At 42.8% G+C, this 19,736-nt stretch overlaps 1 protein-coding gene across 2 annotated transcripts in view; it reads left to right on the forward strand.

Annotated features, from left to right (window-relative positions):
- Positions 1-19,736, forward strand: part of LOC144479270 (chemokine-like protein TAFA-5) — a 375,622-nt gene that overhangs the window by 208,046 nt on the left and 147,840 nt on the right. For both annotated transcript variants that reach the window (XM_078197942.1, XM_078197941.1), the window contains exon 3: positions 18,989-19,116. In XM_078197942.1, the coding sequence (XP_078054068.1) occupies positions 18,989-19,116 (128 nt within the window). The remainder of the gene's footprint in view (positions 1-18,988; positions 19,117-19,736) is intronic.

The following is a 19,736-nucleotide window of genomic DNA, read 5'->3' on the forward strand; positions in this document are numbered from 1 at the left end:
CAGAAAAACAAATAGTTTTTCCTCTCCACAAATTGAGAAGCTGCTCTAGAAAATAATGGATTTCCCCAGCTGTCGCCGTCGCTATTAGAAATTACTGATCCATGGTATGTTCTAACATTTAAAGTTCAGAATAAAACTTGTTCTGCTTGTTGTGTTGCGTGTGCTTCATGTCCTATCCGGCACACTGCACCATTAAAATGAGTTATCTGGACAAGAGGAGAGAAAGAAAATGTGTGATAGGAAAGAATAAAGCTCGTGAGGAAAGGTGTGATGAAAAAGAGCAGAAAGGAAAGAAACAATGATTTGGGAATAATATTGGAATCCCCTTCTGAAAGCAGCGGAGTTTACTGTGCCTCTCCCAAGATCTCACATCTGTTGGGCAATCCAATTTCAACCAATCCTGGTGGATGGATCTGTTTGAAAATGAAGAATTGCACAGGCCACTGCTACAAATCTGAACTGACTGGTGCCTATCGATTAACTATTTTGTATTAATAGTAAACTTGAAAATATTTGCAGACTCAACAAAAATCACACACATGATTTTATTTTTCAATTTAATTGTAAAACATGAAAACACAACAGTTCTTAAAGAGTCGCATTCATTTCTAAAATCATCGGCCAGTTTTTTGCTTTGGATTGCAGCATATATTCAATGAAGTACCGTACTACACTGTTAAAAATCAGTGTTCTGCCCAGTAAAGACACATCCTATTCATAATTTTAAACAGGGGTTACATTCAACATTTACTTTTATTTTGAAATGGACATCAACAAGGCGGTTAAGATGGCTGCCAAGGGTCAGGTGACTGTTGCAATTTCTGCACAGATGAAGGATTGACTCTTCTCTGGAAATGCCTTTGGAAAGTTCTCAAATGCAAATGGTGTTATCAGGTATAAAGGGACCATCCTTACCAACCCAATGGAAGAGATTTAACAGACAATGGCTGCCAGACGTGTTGGAGCTGTGAGGATGGAATATCAAATAAGGTCTTCCAGTGAGCTATTTGTAGTTGGTACCTTGTTAGGTTATCACTCCCCCATTGAACATCAATCATCTTGGCTCCAACCCGTTATGTGGACAATAGTAGTTGATCATGTGACAGAAACTATCTTCGGACTATCAGATCTAATTCAGATAGAAACAAAGAAACTAGAAGCAGGAGTAGGCCATTTGGCCCTTCGAGCCTACTCCACCATTCATTTTGATCACAGCTGATCATCGAATTCAATATCCTGATCTCCCCTTGCCCGCACATCCCTTGATCCCTTTAGCCCCAAGGGCTATATCTAATTGCTTCTTGAAATCAGACATTTTATTCTCAACTACATTCTGTGGTAGTGAATTACACACATTCACCACCCTCTGAGTGAAGAAATTTCTTCTCACCTCAGTTCTAAAAGGTTTATCCCTTATCCTCAAACTATAACCCCTAGTTCTGGACTCCCCCACCTTTGGAAATATTCTTTCTGAATCTACCCTGTCTAACCCTGTTAGAATTTTATAAGTTTCTATGAGATCTCCTCTCACTCTTCTAAACTCCACTGAATATAATCTTAACCGACTTGATCTCTCCTCATATGACAAATTTATAATTCCAGGAATCAGCCTGGTAAACCTTCACTGTACTCCCTCTATAGCAAGGACATCCTTCCTCAGATTAGGAACCAAAACTGCACACAATACTTCAGATGTGGCCTCACCAACGCCCTATACAATTGCAGCAAAACATCCCCATCCCTGTACTCAGATCCTCTCGCTATGAAGGCCAACGTACCATTTGCCTTCTTTACTGCCTGCTGTACCTGCACGCTTACTTTCAGTGACTGATGCACGGCGACTCCAAGGTCTCGTTGAGTATCCATTTCTCTTAATTTACACATTCAAATAATAATCTGTCTTCCTATTATTCTTACCAAAGTGGATAATCTCACATTTATCCACATTAAACTGCATCTGCCATGCAGATGCCCACACACTCATCCTGTCCAAATCACACTGAAGCATCTCTGCATCCTCCTCACAGCCCACCCTCCCATTCAACTTTGTATCATCTGCAAATTTGAAGATAATACATTCAGTTCCCCCTACCAAATCATTAATATATAATGTGAATAGTTGGGGTCCGAGCACAAATTCCTGTGGAACCCCATCAGTCACTGACTGCCAATCAATTAAAGACCCATTTATGCCAACTCTTTGTTTTCTATTTGCTAACCAGCTTTCTATCATCACAAGACATTCCCTGCAATCCCATGTGCTTTAACTTTACATAGTAGTCTGTTAGGTGAGACCTTGTCGAAAGCCTCCTGAAAGCCTTAATTGACCACATCCACTGGTTTTCCTCGTTTGACTCTACTGGTTACAACCTCACAAAATTTCAATAGATTCGTCAAGCATGATTTCCCTTTTGTAAATACATTCTGACTTTGTCTGATTATACCACTGCCTTCCCATGGCCGAGTTATGAAATCCTTGATAACAGACTCTAGCAACTTTCCCAGTACTGATGTTAGACTTACTAGTTCCCTGTTTTCTCTCTACCTCTTTGTTTGAATAGCGGGCTTATATAAGCTGCCCTCCAATCTGTAGGAACTATTTCAGAGTCCAAAGAATTTTGGAAAATAACCTCCAATGGATCTACTATTTCCAGGGCCATTTTGTTAAATACTCTGGGATGAAGATTATCAGGAGCTGGAGATTTATCCACCTTCAATCCCATCAATTTCCCCAAAACCATTTCTCTACTGATGCTGATTTCCTTCAGCTCCTCACTAAAACATGTTTCTCTCAGCACTTCTGGTACATTATTCATGTCTTCCTTTGTGAAGACTGAAGCAAAGTATAAATTTAATTCCTCAGCCACTTCTTTATTCCCCATTTTGAATTCTCCCATTTCTGACTGTAAGGGGCCAACATTCATTTTTGTCAATCTTTTTCTCTTTACATATCTAGAGAAACTTTTACAGTCAATTTTTATATTCCCAGCTAGTTTACTTTCATATTCTATTTTCCCTTCTTATTCAACGCCTTGGTCCTCCTTTGCTGAATTTTAAATTGCTCTCAGTCCTTAGGCCTATTGCTTTTTCTTGCCAATTTGTATGCTTCTTCCTTGAATCTGAAACTATCTCTAATTTCCCTTGTAAGCCATGGTTTGGCCACAATTCCCTTACCACTCTTGCGCCAAACAGGAATAAACAACTTCTGGAGTTCATCTATTCATTCTTTAAATGCCTACCATTGCCTGGCTACTGTCTTTCCTTTCAGTAATGTTTCCTCGTCCATCATGGCCAATTCATGCCTCATACTATCTTAGTTACCTTTATTGAGATTCAGGACCGTGGTCTCAGAATCAATTACATCATTATCATCCTAGACCAGAATTCTCCCATATTATGGTCACCAGTCCCCAAGGGTTATCTCACAACTAGATTGCCAACACATCCTTTCTCATTGGACAACACCTAGTCCAAGATGGCCTGCTCCCTTGTTGGTTCCTCAGTGTATTGCTCCAGAAAATCATCCGTATGCACTCCAGAAATACTTCCTTTATTGTACTGTGACTAATTTGACTCTCCCAACCTATATGCAGATTAAAGTCACCCATAATCACAGATATCCCTTCAACACTTGCATATCTGATTTCATGTCTAATGCTTTTTCCAACATTATCACTACAGTTTGGTGATCTGCAGACCGCCCCCACCAATGTTTTTTGCTGTTTGTTGTTTCATAACTGGACCCATACAGATTCCACATCATCTATGCTAATATTATTCCCCAATATCGTATCAATATCATTTTTTTATCAACAATGCAATCCCACCACTTTTCCTTTCCATCTGTCCTTCCTAAACACTGAATAGCCCTCAATGTTTAGTTCCCATCCTTGCTCACCTTGAAGCCACGTCTCCATAATGCCAATTGTATCATACCTCTTTACATATATCTGTGCAACTAATTCATCCATTTTGTTTTGAATGCTCCGTGCATTCAGGTACAAAACCTTAAGGTGGGCACTTTTAACATTTCTTTATCCCATCTTGCTATTTTTTACTCAGTCCTTATCTGACTCTGGCCCTTGATTTCTCTGCCTCTCACTTACCTTATTCTCCTTACTGTCTTTTCCTCTTGTTCTTAATTCCCCCTGCTCTGAATCTTTGTAAAGGTTCCCATTCCCCTGCCATATTAGTTTAAACCCTCCCCAACCACTCTAGCAAGTATCGCTCTCCCCCACCTCCCCCACCGTCTTCCAGGATATCAGTCCCGATCCTACTCAGGTGTAAGAGCATCTGCAAAAAAGCATCAGCAGCGACCAACGGAAGTAAGATCCATACATCTTTAAAAGCCTGGAGGCTGTTATATCTAAAAGGAATTCTCCCAGCCTGATTGCTACTCCAAGTCTATCTGTGAAGAAAGTTGATCTCCTGATGAGAAGAAACCACAAGTGATTAACTATGTGTGCTGCTGAGCATCCATGTCTTTGAGGGAAACCTCCAATAATCCCTGATATGCAACGGAGTGAAAATGCTGCCTTCATTGGGCCTGCAACATTTGTTTTCCCTGTGATGAGCCAGACATGTGAACTATGAACTATTATTTTGTTTACAGCTTGTAAAAGTGCACTCTTGAACTGTATCTTTCATGTGCGTGTGCATAGAATCATAGAATCCCTACAGCGCAGAAGGAGACCATTCGGCCCATCAAGTCTGCACTGACTCTCCAACGGACCATTTCACCCAGACCCTATGCCCGTAACCCCATGTATTTACCCCGCTAATCCCCCTAATCTACGCAGCTTGGGACACTAAGGGGCAATTTAGCAAGGCCAATCCCCCTAACCAGTGCATCTTTGGACTGTGGGAGAAAACTGGAGCACCTGCAGGAAACCCACGCAGACTTGGGGAGAACATGCAGACTCCACACAGACCCCCAAGGCCAGAATCAAACCCGAGTCCCTGGCACTGTGAGGCAGCAGTGCTAACCACTGTGCCACTGTGCATGCATGTGCGAATGCACGTGTGTGTGTGGTTACAATATGTGTTATCAACAAAAAGCCTATATGGGTTGACCATTGTACCATTTAGCTTGTAGAATGTACATTATGGATGCGATCTTCCAGCTCTTCATGCCAGCGGGACCTTCTGGTTCCGCCGATGGCACAATCCCACCATTTGTTTCCTGGCGGTGTGGGGTGGAATCAATGGGAAATCCCATTGACAGCGGCGTGACCAGAAGATCCCGCTACTGGTCAAGGGCGCGCCACCTCCTTCCACCAAGAAAATCACTGCTGCAAGGCTCGAGAACCACAGCAGCAGTGTATGAATACAATTTGAACTCCTCATCCCTCCAGTGATTTAGTTTCTTTGCTTTTTTTTCCAAACTAGTTTCAAACACAACACAGTCTGAATTTGCAAAGATTTATTTCAGGCAAGTTTATTTAAAAGTTGCACCGTTATGTTTGGGTTTATAAACTCCTCACACACTGTACCTGTCATTGTTTTTTTTACAGTTAGAAAGTAAATCTTTTTGAGAACTAATTAATTTCTCTGTCACCGTGCTTCTTTATGTCTGTAGAAAATATAAATAACAAATCATTTCTTCTGAACTATTTCTTGAGCTTTGAGAAAACTATTTCTATGTGTAAGTTGGGGGGAAAAAGCTTTAATGAGTCTTGTCATGGAAGTTTACAATTTTTAAAGAAGGTTTAAGTCAGCAAAATTACTAATGCAGCGTAGTGCAATAAAGGATTTATTTTTCACTTTTACATTTAAGGCAGTCACCAAAGTTGCATATCGAGATGCTGCAAGCGGCGTGCCTTTGATTTTATGTCCATTTATTTTAATGGATGGAGCATAGTGGGCAGGAGGTGAAAATGTTTTCTGTGCTCACTCCTGGAAGCAGAAAATGTGCCATTAAGAGCTTCAAAGCAAGAACACAAAGAAATGAATGACAGATTGTGTTGAAAAATGATGGGGAAAAGGATGAGAGATAGCACTCGAGAATGTAAAATTGCTGATAGACAACTTGAGGAGCAGAAACAGCGGTTGTTGGGTGATCATATAGAGTTATAGTAGTTTATAGCATGGAACAGGCCCTTCGGCCCAACTTGTCTATGCCACCCTTTTTTTTAACCACCATGCTAGTCACAATTACTCGTGTTTGGCCCATATCCCTCCATACCCATCTTACCCATGTAACTGTCTAAATGCTTTTTAAAAGACACAATGTTCTGAAAGATCGCGACAGCATTTTTGGGTCCTATTCTCTCGGGGTTCTCTCCATGGCATCCACTGCACATCTACATGATCCACTTCAGTACTGGGAGATCTCAAAAAACACCCAGTTCTACCAGTGCTCCAATAGTTCCCCCATCACCATCCTGCCCAAATTCTTTTGTATTCTAGGCCTTCCCCCATCCAGGTTTTGAGGTCCTCTCTTAATGTTCAATTCTTTGCATTTGCGATGCTTTATATTCTCATTATCCATCTCTCAGCAATCCCAGCTCCCACCATCTCCACCAGTATTGCAAACATTTCTCAGTGTTCCAGGATAGTGGAATCCTTTTAAAAAGTCAGTTTATCTGATAATACTGCCCAGTCAAATTCCCTGTAATAAAATATCTGTCTTACCATGAACCATGTCATTTGAACCATCCAAGGTTCCAGCTGCTTGGAAGTGCTGCAAGGCCAGGCTCAGGCTTGTATGCTTTGGCTTCTGTTAGGACTATAGGTTACCGACAGTCATTGTTGAGGTTCACAGATGAATGGGTAATGCACAGAGGACAAGGGCACATGAGGGGGATCTGTCTCAGCAAAATGTCAACACTTTCAGGAGGTAAATTAATGAGATGAAAAAAGTTACCAAGGATGAAAAGAAACCAAAGAGAAATGATTACATGTAGTCAGGATGAATTTGTCTGCTTGTCCATTCACATCCCTGTGTTTGATGCCACATTCATTTTGAAAGCACCTCTCCAATATAAATGGGCTTTCAGATCCAATAACCATGCTGAAGCCCATATTGCAAGGGTCAATGGTAGTCAAGAGTGTTGTTTGTGACATATTAATTTTCAAGTGAAACAATATGTATTATAATCAATTTTATTCCTAAACTTGGAACTCTGATCCTTGGAACTCATGTGGAGTATAAATAATGAAATAGACAAGTTGGTCAGACTGTCCTATTTCTGTATATTCTATGTAATTTCAAATTTCAGCAGGGAATTAACTGATTTTTAAAACTGCACTCACAGTTAAACACAGAATATCAAGGTAAAATGGGCGGCATGGTGACAGAGTGGTTAGCACTGCTGCCTCTCAGTGCTGGGGACCCAGGTCCAAATCCGGCCTTGGATGACTGTCTGTGTGGAGTTTGCACGTTCTCCACGTATCTGTGTGGGTTTCCTCTGGGTGGTCTGGTTTTCTTCCACAGTCCAAGGATGTGCAGGATTGGTGGATTGGCCGTGCTAAATTGCCCCTTGGCCTCCCAACATGTGTAGGTTAGATGAATTAGCCATGATGAATGTGTGGGGCTGTGGGGAGACGGTCTGGGTAAGATAGTCAGTGCGGACTCGATGCACCAAATGGCCTCCTTCTGCATTGTAGGGATTCTGTGATTCTGTGAAAAAACTCATCATCCACATAGCATTGCTTCAAGTGGCATTATTCAGATTATGTTGATTCCCCAGGAGCAGGAAGTGCCACGGGATACTACCTGAACAGCCTGTGCAACATTTATTAATGAACAAAGCCACATGAGACACACAGGGCATGGCCCATGGCGCTGTCTGGCCCCAGGGGACCAACGTGGTCTGTGAAGTGTTGTTAGAGGCGCTACATGAATGAAATTTTCCAACTCAATGTGCTAGGTTGTCTGTAACACACACCGAATACACACACACATACAAACATATGTATTGTTTTTAATTTTGCTATTGCGTTTGCTTTAAACAGAGTAAGCAAACTTTCCCTCACAGTACAACTTTAAAAAAAAACAGTTTTCAATTGAAGGTCAGTATATTCAGTAACATTCTCCAGTATTATGATCTGTACTCAACCCATTTCACTCAGAACCTACACTTAAAACAGCAAGAACTGTTCTTCATTCACAAGCAAGGCCACTGCAGCCCATACAGTGGAGTTTGTAAGCATAAACATACCATCAAAGACACACAAAGGGCAGCAATGTATTGGTTAGAAAGTTATTTGTGTTGAACTTGCTTAAAAAAATGTCCTTCTGTATTTCTGTGTTTAAAGGCAAGGAACAGCACTAATAAGAATTATGATCCAATTATCAGAATCCAACCTTTGCCTACAACCTTTCAGTAGGTTCCATTTTGCATTGTGGATTAATGCAGGCCACATGGACACTGGGGACATATTTCAGGGTTTGATATATTCTGCAACAAGTCATGTGGAATCGCAAATGATTTGAAAATCAATTCTGATCTGCTTGATTTTCATACTTTTTTTAAAAGAAAAGCTGTTTCAGTTCAACCAGTTTCTTTTTGTGTCAAAATACACAAACGTGGTCATATTCACCCAACAGTTTTGTTTTGCAAGCCTGATGTTCACTAAAGTGAGGAAATTACCCAGGCATTGGGTTCCTGACCCTGCTTTGAAGAATAGAAAGTCATGTATTCACAATGCGTTACTTTTGTAGTTACATCAAATTTAATTTTACAGCTTCTTTATAATGGAATTCTGAACCGAGCAATTCAGTTACTGTGAAGAAGTAATAAAAAAGATGGCTTCATGAAAGTTTCTAAGCCTAACAATGTGCAGAACTAATGAACTGGTATTTGCTTAAATGCTTTTGGTACCAACAACTTTTCTCCAAGGATTAAATGCATTTTTGTTTTATTCATTTGTGGAACCATGGGTGTCACTGGCTGGCCAGAATTTATTGCCCATCCCTAGTTGCCCTTGCTGGGCCATTTCAGAGGGCAGCTGAGAGTCAACCATATTGCTGTGGCTCTGGACTCACATGTAGGCCAGACCAGGTGAGGATGGTAGATTTCCCTCCCAAAAGGACATCAGTGAACCAGATGGGTTTTTCCTGCGTTTCATGGTCATCAGTAGATTCTTAATTCCAGACTTTTTTTTATATTGAATTCAAATTCCACCATCTGTCATGGTCAGATTCATAATTCAGATGTTACTCAAGGACAAAACATTGTGCATCAGCATGTTTTTTTTCCCAATGGCTGCTGTAATTTTATGCAAAGACATATATTTAATGCCTTTTCACTTCATTCACCTTTCATTTTGCAAGTTAATTAGCAGATGTTCTGTTCCAGGCCACTCCAGTACCACTCTGTGGTCGGTTAGCAGAACAAAGAAGTAGGTGAGAAATTCCTCCATTGTTTCAAACCTCCCTACCCTTGCAATCTTCATCACCTCTACACACCAGCTTTCGTCTTTGAGTCTGGAGTACTGAGTTTCCCTGCCCCTCTATTTACTATCACCAACAGTAGGCTTGCCAATTCTGATTGATGATCCAGTGACTTCCTTCAGCCAATGATCTGCCACTCCTCTGGGCTAAGCATAAAAAGAGTGATTTTATTATTCTGCTTTCGTTCCCACTCCAGAGACTTGAGTGAATAATTGAGACTCATACTCCAATGCACTACTGAGGGAATGCTGCACAGTTTGAGGTGCCAACTTTTGAAGAAGATGTTAAAAGAGGCTGTCTCTGCCTTCTTAGGTGAATATAATAGACCCTTGGAGCTACTTTGAAGGAGAGAGGGGAGTTATCCCTGGTTTCCTGGGCAATGTGTGCTTCTGAATAAATTCAACTAATCGCTTCCTTCATTATCTGGTTATATTACTCTGCAGTTTGTGGGACTTTGCAGTGTGCAAGTTGGCGAGTATGTTTCCTACATTACATTACAAATGGTGGCCAGCGATCAATATTCATTTTACTTAAATGTTTGACTTGGCTGGTATAGCACATTTAGCTATTGGTGAAAGTAGAGAGGAAATTGAAAAGCTGCCAAGCCCTGTGGCAAAACTGAACATGGCCATCATCTCTTTCAAAATGATCTGCACACCAAATGGCCTGGCCAGCCCACTCTTGGATTTCAATGGGCAGATTATCAGAAAATCTCCCGAGCTGCTCAGAATAGTGCATGCAAAGTTAACCTTTAATTCTGGGAGACTCCCAAGACAGTCCATGAGGGTTGGCAACCTTAATTCATGGTAATATGAACAAGCCAAAGTATATACTGACCGGCACAATTCTTACATAAACCTTCTCATGTATATTGGAAAATATGCTTGACTTCTTTCGAGAGAAATCTTAAGCCTCTCATTCTAGCGATACTGTGATACTACTGTGCCTCTAAGAAATGTATTTGAGTCATGTATCTTGTGCAGATTGTTTTTTTAACAGTCTGTTCTAACTGGTGCCATTGGGTCTGTATCTGGCAGCACCGGGTTGTTACTGCAGCAGCCTGATTGTTCCTAATTGCTAGAATATTTGTTTTAATCTGGACTAATGTTGTTCTGTAGTTTTCAATGTTCCCTGGGATTTTGCAGAGGAAGGCTTTATTGGCTTGATTGTCAGAAAAAAAATCAGGTGACTGGGTGGAGCTAGGCTACAGCGCCAGGGACCTCGGTTCAATTCCCGGCTTGGGTCATTGTCTGTGCAGAGTTTGCACGTTCTCCCCGTGTCTGTGTGGGTTTCCTCTGGGTGCTCCAGTTTTCTCCCACAGTCTGAAAGACATGCTGGTTAGGTGCATTGACCCGAACAGACACCGGAGTGGGCGACTAGGGGAATTTCATAGTAACTTCATTGCAGTGTGAATGTAAGCCTTACTTCTGACTAATAAATAAACTTTAACTTTACTTTAGGCTTTCACAGAGAACTCAAGCTCAGTCTGCTGTTTGGGATCTTTAGAGAGAGGTTACTTTCTCTGCCTATGTTTCTCTCTCTGGGTTTAGAGACTGGAATCTGTTAGGAAATAAGTCTCTTTCTCTGAAATTCTGCTGTTAGGGGATGGATCTTTCTCTGGAGGTGGCTGTATGAGAATCAGGAGACTGGTGTCTGTCTAGATCTCTGTCCAGAGGTGTTAAAAGGCTGGAAATCTAGCATCCATGTGAGCATTTCCACTTTTTGTGCTACCTAGTTCTGTGAAAGGGATTTATATCTATAGCATGTTGCTTACCGTGGAATTATAGAGATTGCTAGTTATTAAGAATTATACCTTGTCATGGTTATGTTTTTCCCATGCTAATTCTTTTTGTTATATTTTAACAGTGCTCTTAAATAAAGTTTGTTGTGATAAAAACTTCCTAGTAGATCAATTGAATCATTCCTGGAGCAAAATACCTTGTGCTCATCCTAATGCCAAAATCAAAAGGAAAAGTTAGGGTCTATGCTAACTTCATAATATATCTTAGAGATTCTGATCTGGTCTGTAACTATATTTTTTGGTCCAGTATTTAGGAACACCCCATGCCACCTCTCTTTCTCTTATCCACTACCTCCTCTGTGTTCATGCTGTTCAAAACCCTGCTGATGCCAAAACCCAAAAGTGTAACTTGGAACACCAGTTCTTACAAGTGTATATCATGATTTGATGTAACTTGAGGAAAGTTATGCAAACCAGTGAGGAAATGCTGTTAGCATTCAAACAAAATACTGTTTGTTAACTGAAAACACACAAGAAAAACCACAATACTAAACAAAGGTACACGTAACTAAAATAATGGCTACCCACACACAGTATCTTATGGAATTATCCCCATTCTTTTCTACCTATGTTCTTGAATTTTGAGAAAGCCTCTTATCCCAAATTAACATCCCATACAGTATAACTCTTTGAATTTTACATTCAGTTTGAGGGAGAGGAGAGTGGATCCAAGATTAATATTTCAAACTTAAGTAAGGGCAATTGTGTGGAAATGAAAGCAGAGCTTTCATGTAGGGATGGGCTATAAATGCTGGTCTAGCCAGCGATGCCCACATCCCCTGAATGAATAATAAAATAAGAATACACAGGATAGATACATTCCAATGAGAAAGAAAAAAATCAAGGGGAGGATCCACTAGCATCAAACTTAAAGAAAAAGCATATAAGTGCATAAAGATGGGTAGCAGGTCAGAAGAGGACAGAATATAAAGAACAGTGAAGAATGACAAAAAGTTTAATAAGGAGGGAAAAAAATAGAGAATGAGAAAATGATAGTGGGAGGCACAGTGGTTTGCACTGATGCCTCACAGCGCCATGGGCCCGGGTTCAATTCCGGCTGACTGTGTGGAGTTTGCATGTTCTCCCGGGGTCTGTGTGGGTTTCCTCTGGGTGCTCCAATTTCCTCCCACAGTCCAATGATTTGCAGGATAGATTGATTGGCCATGCTAAATAGTCTCTTAGTCTCCCAAGATGAGTAGATTAGGGGGATTAGTGGGGTAAATACATGGAATTACTGAGCTAGGGCCTGTCAGAAAGTTGGTGCAGACTTGATGGGCCAAATAGCCTCATTCTGCATTGTAGGATTCTATGATTTCTATGATTGTTAGGAATATAAAGGCAGATAGTAAGAGTTTTTATAGATGCTTAAATAAGAAAAAAATAAACAAAATGGTCATTGGTCCTATAGAAAGTGAATCTGGGGAGTTATTAATGGAAAATAAGGAGATGATGGGTGAAGTGAACAAATGTTTTGCATCAGTCTTCATTATAGAGGATACAAGTAACATCCCAAAATTAGCTTTAAATCAGGAAATGGAATGGAAGGAGGAACTCAGGAAAATAACAATCACCAGGGAAGTGGTACTTAGCAAATTGTTGGAGCTACAGGCTGACAAGTCCCTGGGTTCTGATGGACTTCATCTGAGGGTCTTCTAAGAAGTGACCAGTTGACGTGCAGCTCTAATTTTCTAAAATTCCCTGGATTTGGGGAAGGGGCCATTAGATTAGAAAATAGTAAATGTAACTGCTTTATTCAAAAAGGGAGGGAGACAGAAAGCAAGAAACTACAGACCAATTAGCTTAACAGCTGTCAGAGGGAAAATGTTGGAAGCAGTTATTAAAGATGATATAGCAGGGCGCTTAGACTAATTCAAGGCAATCAGGCAGAGTCACCATGGTTTTGTGAAGGGGAAATCATGTTTAATCAAATGATTGGAGTTTTTTGACCGAGTCACATGTGATAAAGGGGAACTGGTGAATGTACTGTACATAGATTTCCAGAAGGCATTTGACAAGGTGTCACATCAAAGATTATTTTGAAAAATAAAAGTTTATGGTGTAGGGAGATAGTGACATGAATAGAAGATTGGCTAGCTAACAGGAAAACAAAGTTGGCATAAACTGATCTTTTTCTGGTTGGTGTGATGTAACTAGTGTCATGCCATAAGGGTCAGTGCTGAGCCTTCAACTTTGTGCAATTCACGTAAATGACTTGGATGAAGGAATCAAAGGTATGGTTACTAAATTTGCTGATGATATAGGTAGGAAAGTAAGTTGTGAAGAGGACATAAGGAGGCTACGAAGGGTCATAGATATGTTAACTGAGTGGGCAAAGATCTGGCAAATGGAGTCTCATGTGGGCAAATTGTCCATTTTGACAGGAAGAATAAAAAAAGCATATTATTTAAATGGTGTTAAATTTTAGAGCTCTGAAGTTCAGAGGGATCTGGATATCCTAGTTCATGAATCTCAAAAGACTAGTATGCAGGTACAGCTAGTAATTAGGAAAACTAATAGAATGTTATCATTTATTGCAAAGGGAATTAAATACAAAAGTAGGGAGGTTATACTTCAGTTGTACAGAACACTGGTGTTACCATATCTGGAATACTGTGATGATGTGGAGATGCTGGTGTTGCATTGGGGTGGGCACAGTAAGAAGTCTCACAACACCAGGTTAAAGTCCAACAGGTTTATTTGGAATCACAAGCTTTTGGAGTGCTGCTCCTGTCTCACCTGATGAAGGAGAAGTGCTCCAAAAGCTTGGGATTCCAAATAAACCTGGTGGACTTTAACCTGGTGTTGTGAGACTTCTTACTGTGAAACTGTGCACTGTATTGGTCTCCTCATTTAAGGAAGGATGTAAATGCATTAAAAGTAGTTCAGAGAAAGTTTAGTAATCTAATACCAGGAATGGGCAGGTTATCTTATGAGAAAAGATTGGACAGGCTAATCTTTAATGATTAGAGTTTAGAAGAGTAGGTGACTCGGTTGAAACATATAAAGGATGATTGACCAGCATGATGAGCTAGTAAAATCACCCCCATAAGATCCTGTGTGGAATTGCCAGGGTGGATGTGGAAAGGACCTTTCCTCTTGTGGGAGAATCTAGAACTAGGAGTCACTGTTTAAAAATAAGCTGTTGCCCACTTAAGATAGAGATGAGGGGAATTTTTTGCTCTGAGGGTAGTGAGTCTTTGGAACTCCTTTCCTCAAAATACAGTGGAAGCAGAGATTTGAATGTTTTCAAGGTGGAGGTATACAGATTCAGGATGAACAAGGGGGTGACAGGTTACTGGGGATAGGCGGGAGGAGGTTACAATCATATCAGTCACCATCTTACTAAATGGCAGAGCAGATTTTGAAGGTCCGAATGTTCTGCTCCTGTTCCGAGTTTGTCTGTTTATATGTGATAATTACACCCAGGAACAAGTTTCCTTGACTCAACGGGCCCGATTTTACCATTTTCATTCTCAGTGCTGAATCTGGGCGTAATGCAGATCTGACTGAGAAATCTGCTTTCAGGCGCCTCCATATGCACTCAGCCATCTCCAGTCCCATTCGCGCTGTGGGCGGGGCTTAGCGCGGCCGAAACGATCGGAGCTCTGAACTGCGCATACGCAGTTGGAAACAAATTTGGAAAAGCGTGCCCGTGTCAGATCGCTCCCGGGCCGCAGAAAGCAGAGAAAGTGGCCCGTGAGCGACAAGCGGGAGCGATGGCCCCCACACACATCACTGTCCTCCTTATCAACCCCCCCCCGCTACCCACACACATCACTGTCCCCCTTATCCACCCCCCACTACCCACACACATCACTGTCCCCCTTATCCACCCCCCCCACTACCCACACACATCACTGTCCCCCTTATCCACCCCCCACTACCCACACACATCACTGTGCCCCTTATCCACCCCCTCGCTACCCAACCACATCACTGTCCCCCTTATCCACCCCCCACTACCCACACACATCACTGTCCCCCTTATCCACCCCCCACTACCCACACACATCACTGTCCCACTTATCCACCTCCCACTACCCACACACATCACTGTTCCCTTTATCCACCCCCCCCACTACCCACACACATCACTGTCCCCCTTATCCACCCCCCGCTACACAGACCGATCGCCACCCCTGCCCCCCTCCCCCCATCTCCCCCACCGATCGCCCGCAGAGTGGCAGTGGACCCCCCCCCCCAGAGGTCCATCTGCCTCCTCCCCCCACCAGTGAGCAATCGGGCTTCTCCCCCACCCCTGCAACCAGACAACGATCTTGCCTCACTCACCCCCCCACCTCCCCCCAGACAACGATCTGTTCTCACTCATCCCCCTCAGAGAATGGTCTGGCCTCACCTCAACCCTCCCCACGTAGAGGAACATCTGACCTGCCTTCTCCTCCCTCCCCCCCCCCACCAAACAACGATCTGACCTCACTCCCCTCCCCCTGCCAACCAGAGAATGATCTGACCCTCCTCCCTCCTCCCCCCGCCCCCCACCACTGATCTGAGTCAGGGAGCCGTTGGAAGCTCTGAACGCGCCCTTCAGCAGCTGGAGCGCCCGATTCAGACTTTTATTTAGCAGGTCCACTACGGCGCGGTTCAGGATCAGTGTACGCGGTGGTAAAGGGGGAAATGCTGATAAAGTTGGGCGGGCAGTTCATTAATTCAATTTAAATGCATACAAGTGCATTTAAATCGCTGTTGCACCCGTTTTGGGCGCGAATCGAATCGCCGCCATTCCTGGGTTTCGGTAAAGTGGCAATCTGCGCGGACGCGGGTGCGGATCGCGCTAATGGCCTCTCACCCGACTTTACCACATTTTCGCGCCCGAAAACAGGCGCGACGCAATGGTAAAATCAGGCCCAACATTTTGAATCTCAAGAGCAATGAGAATAGTCGTGGTTAAGGCAAACTGGCACTTATTGATCATCTTAAATTGCTGAGCACATTTTAAGACTTGCTGCATTTTTTAATTTATATCATGAACATAAAACTATGCACAAAGCTAGTTCCCCTATAAATTCATACGGGATATTAATCACTCTGCCACATAAGGTATTGGTTCTGCATCAGAGGACTGGTTTCAACACACACTCGCCAACAGTGTGACTGCGATTGGCTTGTTAAGTCCAGCGGGCAGCCTGCTCGCTGTTTTGCCACTCATCCCTGCTCCCACTGTAATTACAGCAGCAGTGGCAATAAATTCACACAGCCTGCCTGCCAGTGAGTCAATTGAGGCCCTTATGGAGCGATGGGAGATGACCTTGCCAAGTTGCTCTGTATGCCAGGTTTCCCTACACAGGCTGGTGGTGGGGATTGTATACAGATACGGACCTTCAAAATCTTCTTTGCCATTTAGTAAGATGGTGACTGATATGATTGTAACCTCCTCCTGCCTATCCCCAGTAACCTGTCACCCCTTTGTTTATCCCGAATCTGTATACCTCCGCCTTGAAAACATTCAAATCTCTGCTTCCACTGTCTTTTGAAGAAAGGAGTTCCAAAGACTCACTACCCTCAGAGCAAAAAATTCTCCTCATCTCTCTCTTAAATGGGTGACACCTTATTTTTAAACCGTGACCCCTAGTTTTAGATTCTCCCATTAGAGGAAAAGTCCTCTCCACATCCACCCTGTCAATTCCACGCAGGAACATACGGCAGCGATTTTACCGGCTCATCATGCTGGTCGATCGTCCCTCCTGAACAGGCCCCAGGGCTAACAGAAGGCCCCCACATCTCGTGTTTTACCCCACCCCAGATTGCTCTCCCCCCATTGGCCTCTCAAACCCCAGTCAGCCCACACTCTTTGCCCCCCCCCCAACCCCCATCAACTCCACCCCGCCCCTTGCTAGGGTCTCTCAGCTTGGCACCTAGCAAGATCCCCTAATGTTGACCTAAATCCTGATCCAATGCTGCATGCTTCCATCCCTCTGATTGGCCAGCGTCTCTCTTTGCGGTGGGATTCCCTGATCCAGAAGGATTGTGGGGCAGTACAATCCTCAGAGGGTTCCCCACAGATTTTATAATTGATGGTGGTGGTGGTCGGGGGGAGGGTTGGGGAATCACATAATTCAGCCTACAGTCTAACTTTCACATTCTTTACGGAAAACTTTTGATCTGTTTCTCAATGAAATATGTTTATGCATTTTCTGTTTGGAGTATTGATACCACACCAGGAGTATTGTGCACATTTTCAGTCTCCTTATCGAGGAAAGGATATACTTGCCATTGAGGGAGTGCAGCGAAAGTTCACCATTCCTGGGATGGCAGGATTGTCCTACGAAGAGAAATTGGGTTGACTAAGCCTGTATTGACTGGAATTTAGGAAAATGAGAGGGGATCTCATTGAAACGCATACAGGGCTGTACACGATGCAGGGATGTTGTTTCCTCTCACTGTTGGGGGGGGTGGTGTGTGGGTGTGGGGGCATCGAGAACAAGAGGTCACAGTCTCAGGATATGGGATAGACCATTTAGGATTGAGATGAGGAGAAATTTCTTCAATCAGAGGATAGTGAACGTGTAGAATTCCCTACCACAGAAGGCTGGGGAGGCCAAGTCACTGAATATATTTAAGCAGGAAATAGATAGATTTTTGGACTCTACTGGTGTCAAGAGGAGAGTGCGAGAGTATGGTCTTGTGATAGAGGATCAGCCATAGTCATACTAAATGGCAGAACAGGCTCAAAAAGCCGAATGGCCTACTCCTGCTCCTATTTTCTATGCTTCTCTGTTTCTCTGTTTGGAATTTTGCACTCTGCATTATTATGCTGAGGTTGCTGGAGATTTTGACAGGCCAACTTTGACCAAGTCTCGACGATCAACTTCACGTGACAGGATGGAACAGTGTTGCAGGGAATCCATTTGGGTTTTATCACGATCTGTTGCTTTTGTCATTTCTTTTTATTTTTACAGAAGGAAATTTACATTTTATGGATTAATTAAGATTGAGGTGCGTCATTGCTGCTGAATGACGCACATCTTATTTTTGCCATCCAATCTCAGCATCGAGTGCTCTTAATTCATCTGTAACCCAGCTAAGTGCAGAGCAATCTATCTATTTTGGCCCGATGACGTGCCTTAATGCCAATCTCAGTAGGAACATTCCGTTCTGCACCACTTCAGCTTTGTCCACTTTGTACAGTTGCCATCTTTCAGCTAGCTAATGAGACTGTCAATTCATGACAAATTCTGTGCAGTTTCTAAGCTGTGCACCCATATCTACTCGGATTGGATTAACAATGCCCAAATTCATTACATCTGGGACACAGACTAGGAACAACGAGGCTTTTGTCACTTTAGCCTGGTTTGAACCCAAATAGCATTTCCAGGGTTGTAAAGTTTATTTATTAGTCACAAGTAAATCATTAACACTGATTCCCTTAGTCACCACACTTCGGCACTTGTTCAGGTCAATGCACTTAACCAGCACGTCTTTCAGACTGTGGGAGGAAACTGAAGTACCCGGAGGAAACCCACGCAGACACGGGGAGAACGTGCAAACTCCACACACACAGTGACACAAGTCGGGAATCAAACCCAAGTCCCTGGCGCTGTGAGGCAGCAGTGCTAACCACTGTGCCACCATGCCGCCATGAGTTGTAACAACAGTATGTCAGTATGTCAGGCTGCTGGCATGGCATGTAAGGTGATTTAGATGGAAGGAATGATAGTCGTCCATAATTTTCTGATTTGGCGAACCCACTACACCATTCAGTCTCCATATTGGAAGCATGTTTCACAATTACATTTTGAATGAAGTCTAACGATTCCCTCTTGTCTTTGCAGTGCGAGTTGTAAAGAGCAAGCAGTGGTGTGAAATGATCCCCTGTTCAGAAGGAGAAATCTGTGGTTTATTAATGAACAAGTCAGGCTGGACCTGCACACAACCGGGTGGTCGAATAAAGACAATAACGGTAAGCCATGCTGAGTGCTGGTGTCAAAAATGTGATCTTGTACAAACCGTTTCTTTCTTTGCAAATATAGGTTTTTACAAGGCCAAGCAGCTTCTTCCAGTCCTGCTGTGTTGAGTGCAGATCAGCCTCTGCTGAGTATGTGGAATGGACACTTCAATGATGTGATGCACGTAGGGGACTGACACTGATGTCCCTTCTGTAGAAGTTGGCCAAGCAGGGGCCGTGGCCAGTCCTGAAGCTGTTGAGGGTGGACCACTCTTTCCTTGGAAGGTTGAAACCATGTAATTTTGAAATCTCTAACTTGCATTTACAAAGTGCCTTCAACATAGTAAAAGGTTGCAAGGCACTCCATGGATTATAGTGCAAAATTTGACACCGAACCTAGTAAAGATATATTAGGGCTGACAACCAATAACTTGGCCACAGGGTTTTAGGGAGTATCTTAAAGGAGGAAAGAGAGGTAGAGAAGTGAAGAGGGTTTCAGCAGGAATTACAGCGCTCAAAAGCATTGGCATTTGTTGGCACAGCTAGCAATTGTAGCGAAATTAAAATCAGGAATACTGTATTAGCTATGAGGAGAGGTTGGAGAAACTTGGTTTGTTCTCACTGGAACGACGGAG

This window comes from Mustelus asterias, chromosome 25 (genome assembly GCF_964213995.1).
Source record: "Mustelus asterias chromosome 25, sMusAst1.hap1.1, whole genome shotgun sequence".
In the NCBI taxonomy this organism is placed as follows: Eukaryota; Metazoa; Chordata; class Chondrichthyes; order Carcharhiniformes; family Triakidae; genus Mustelus; species Mustelus asterias.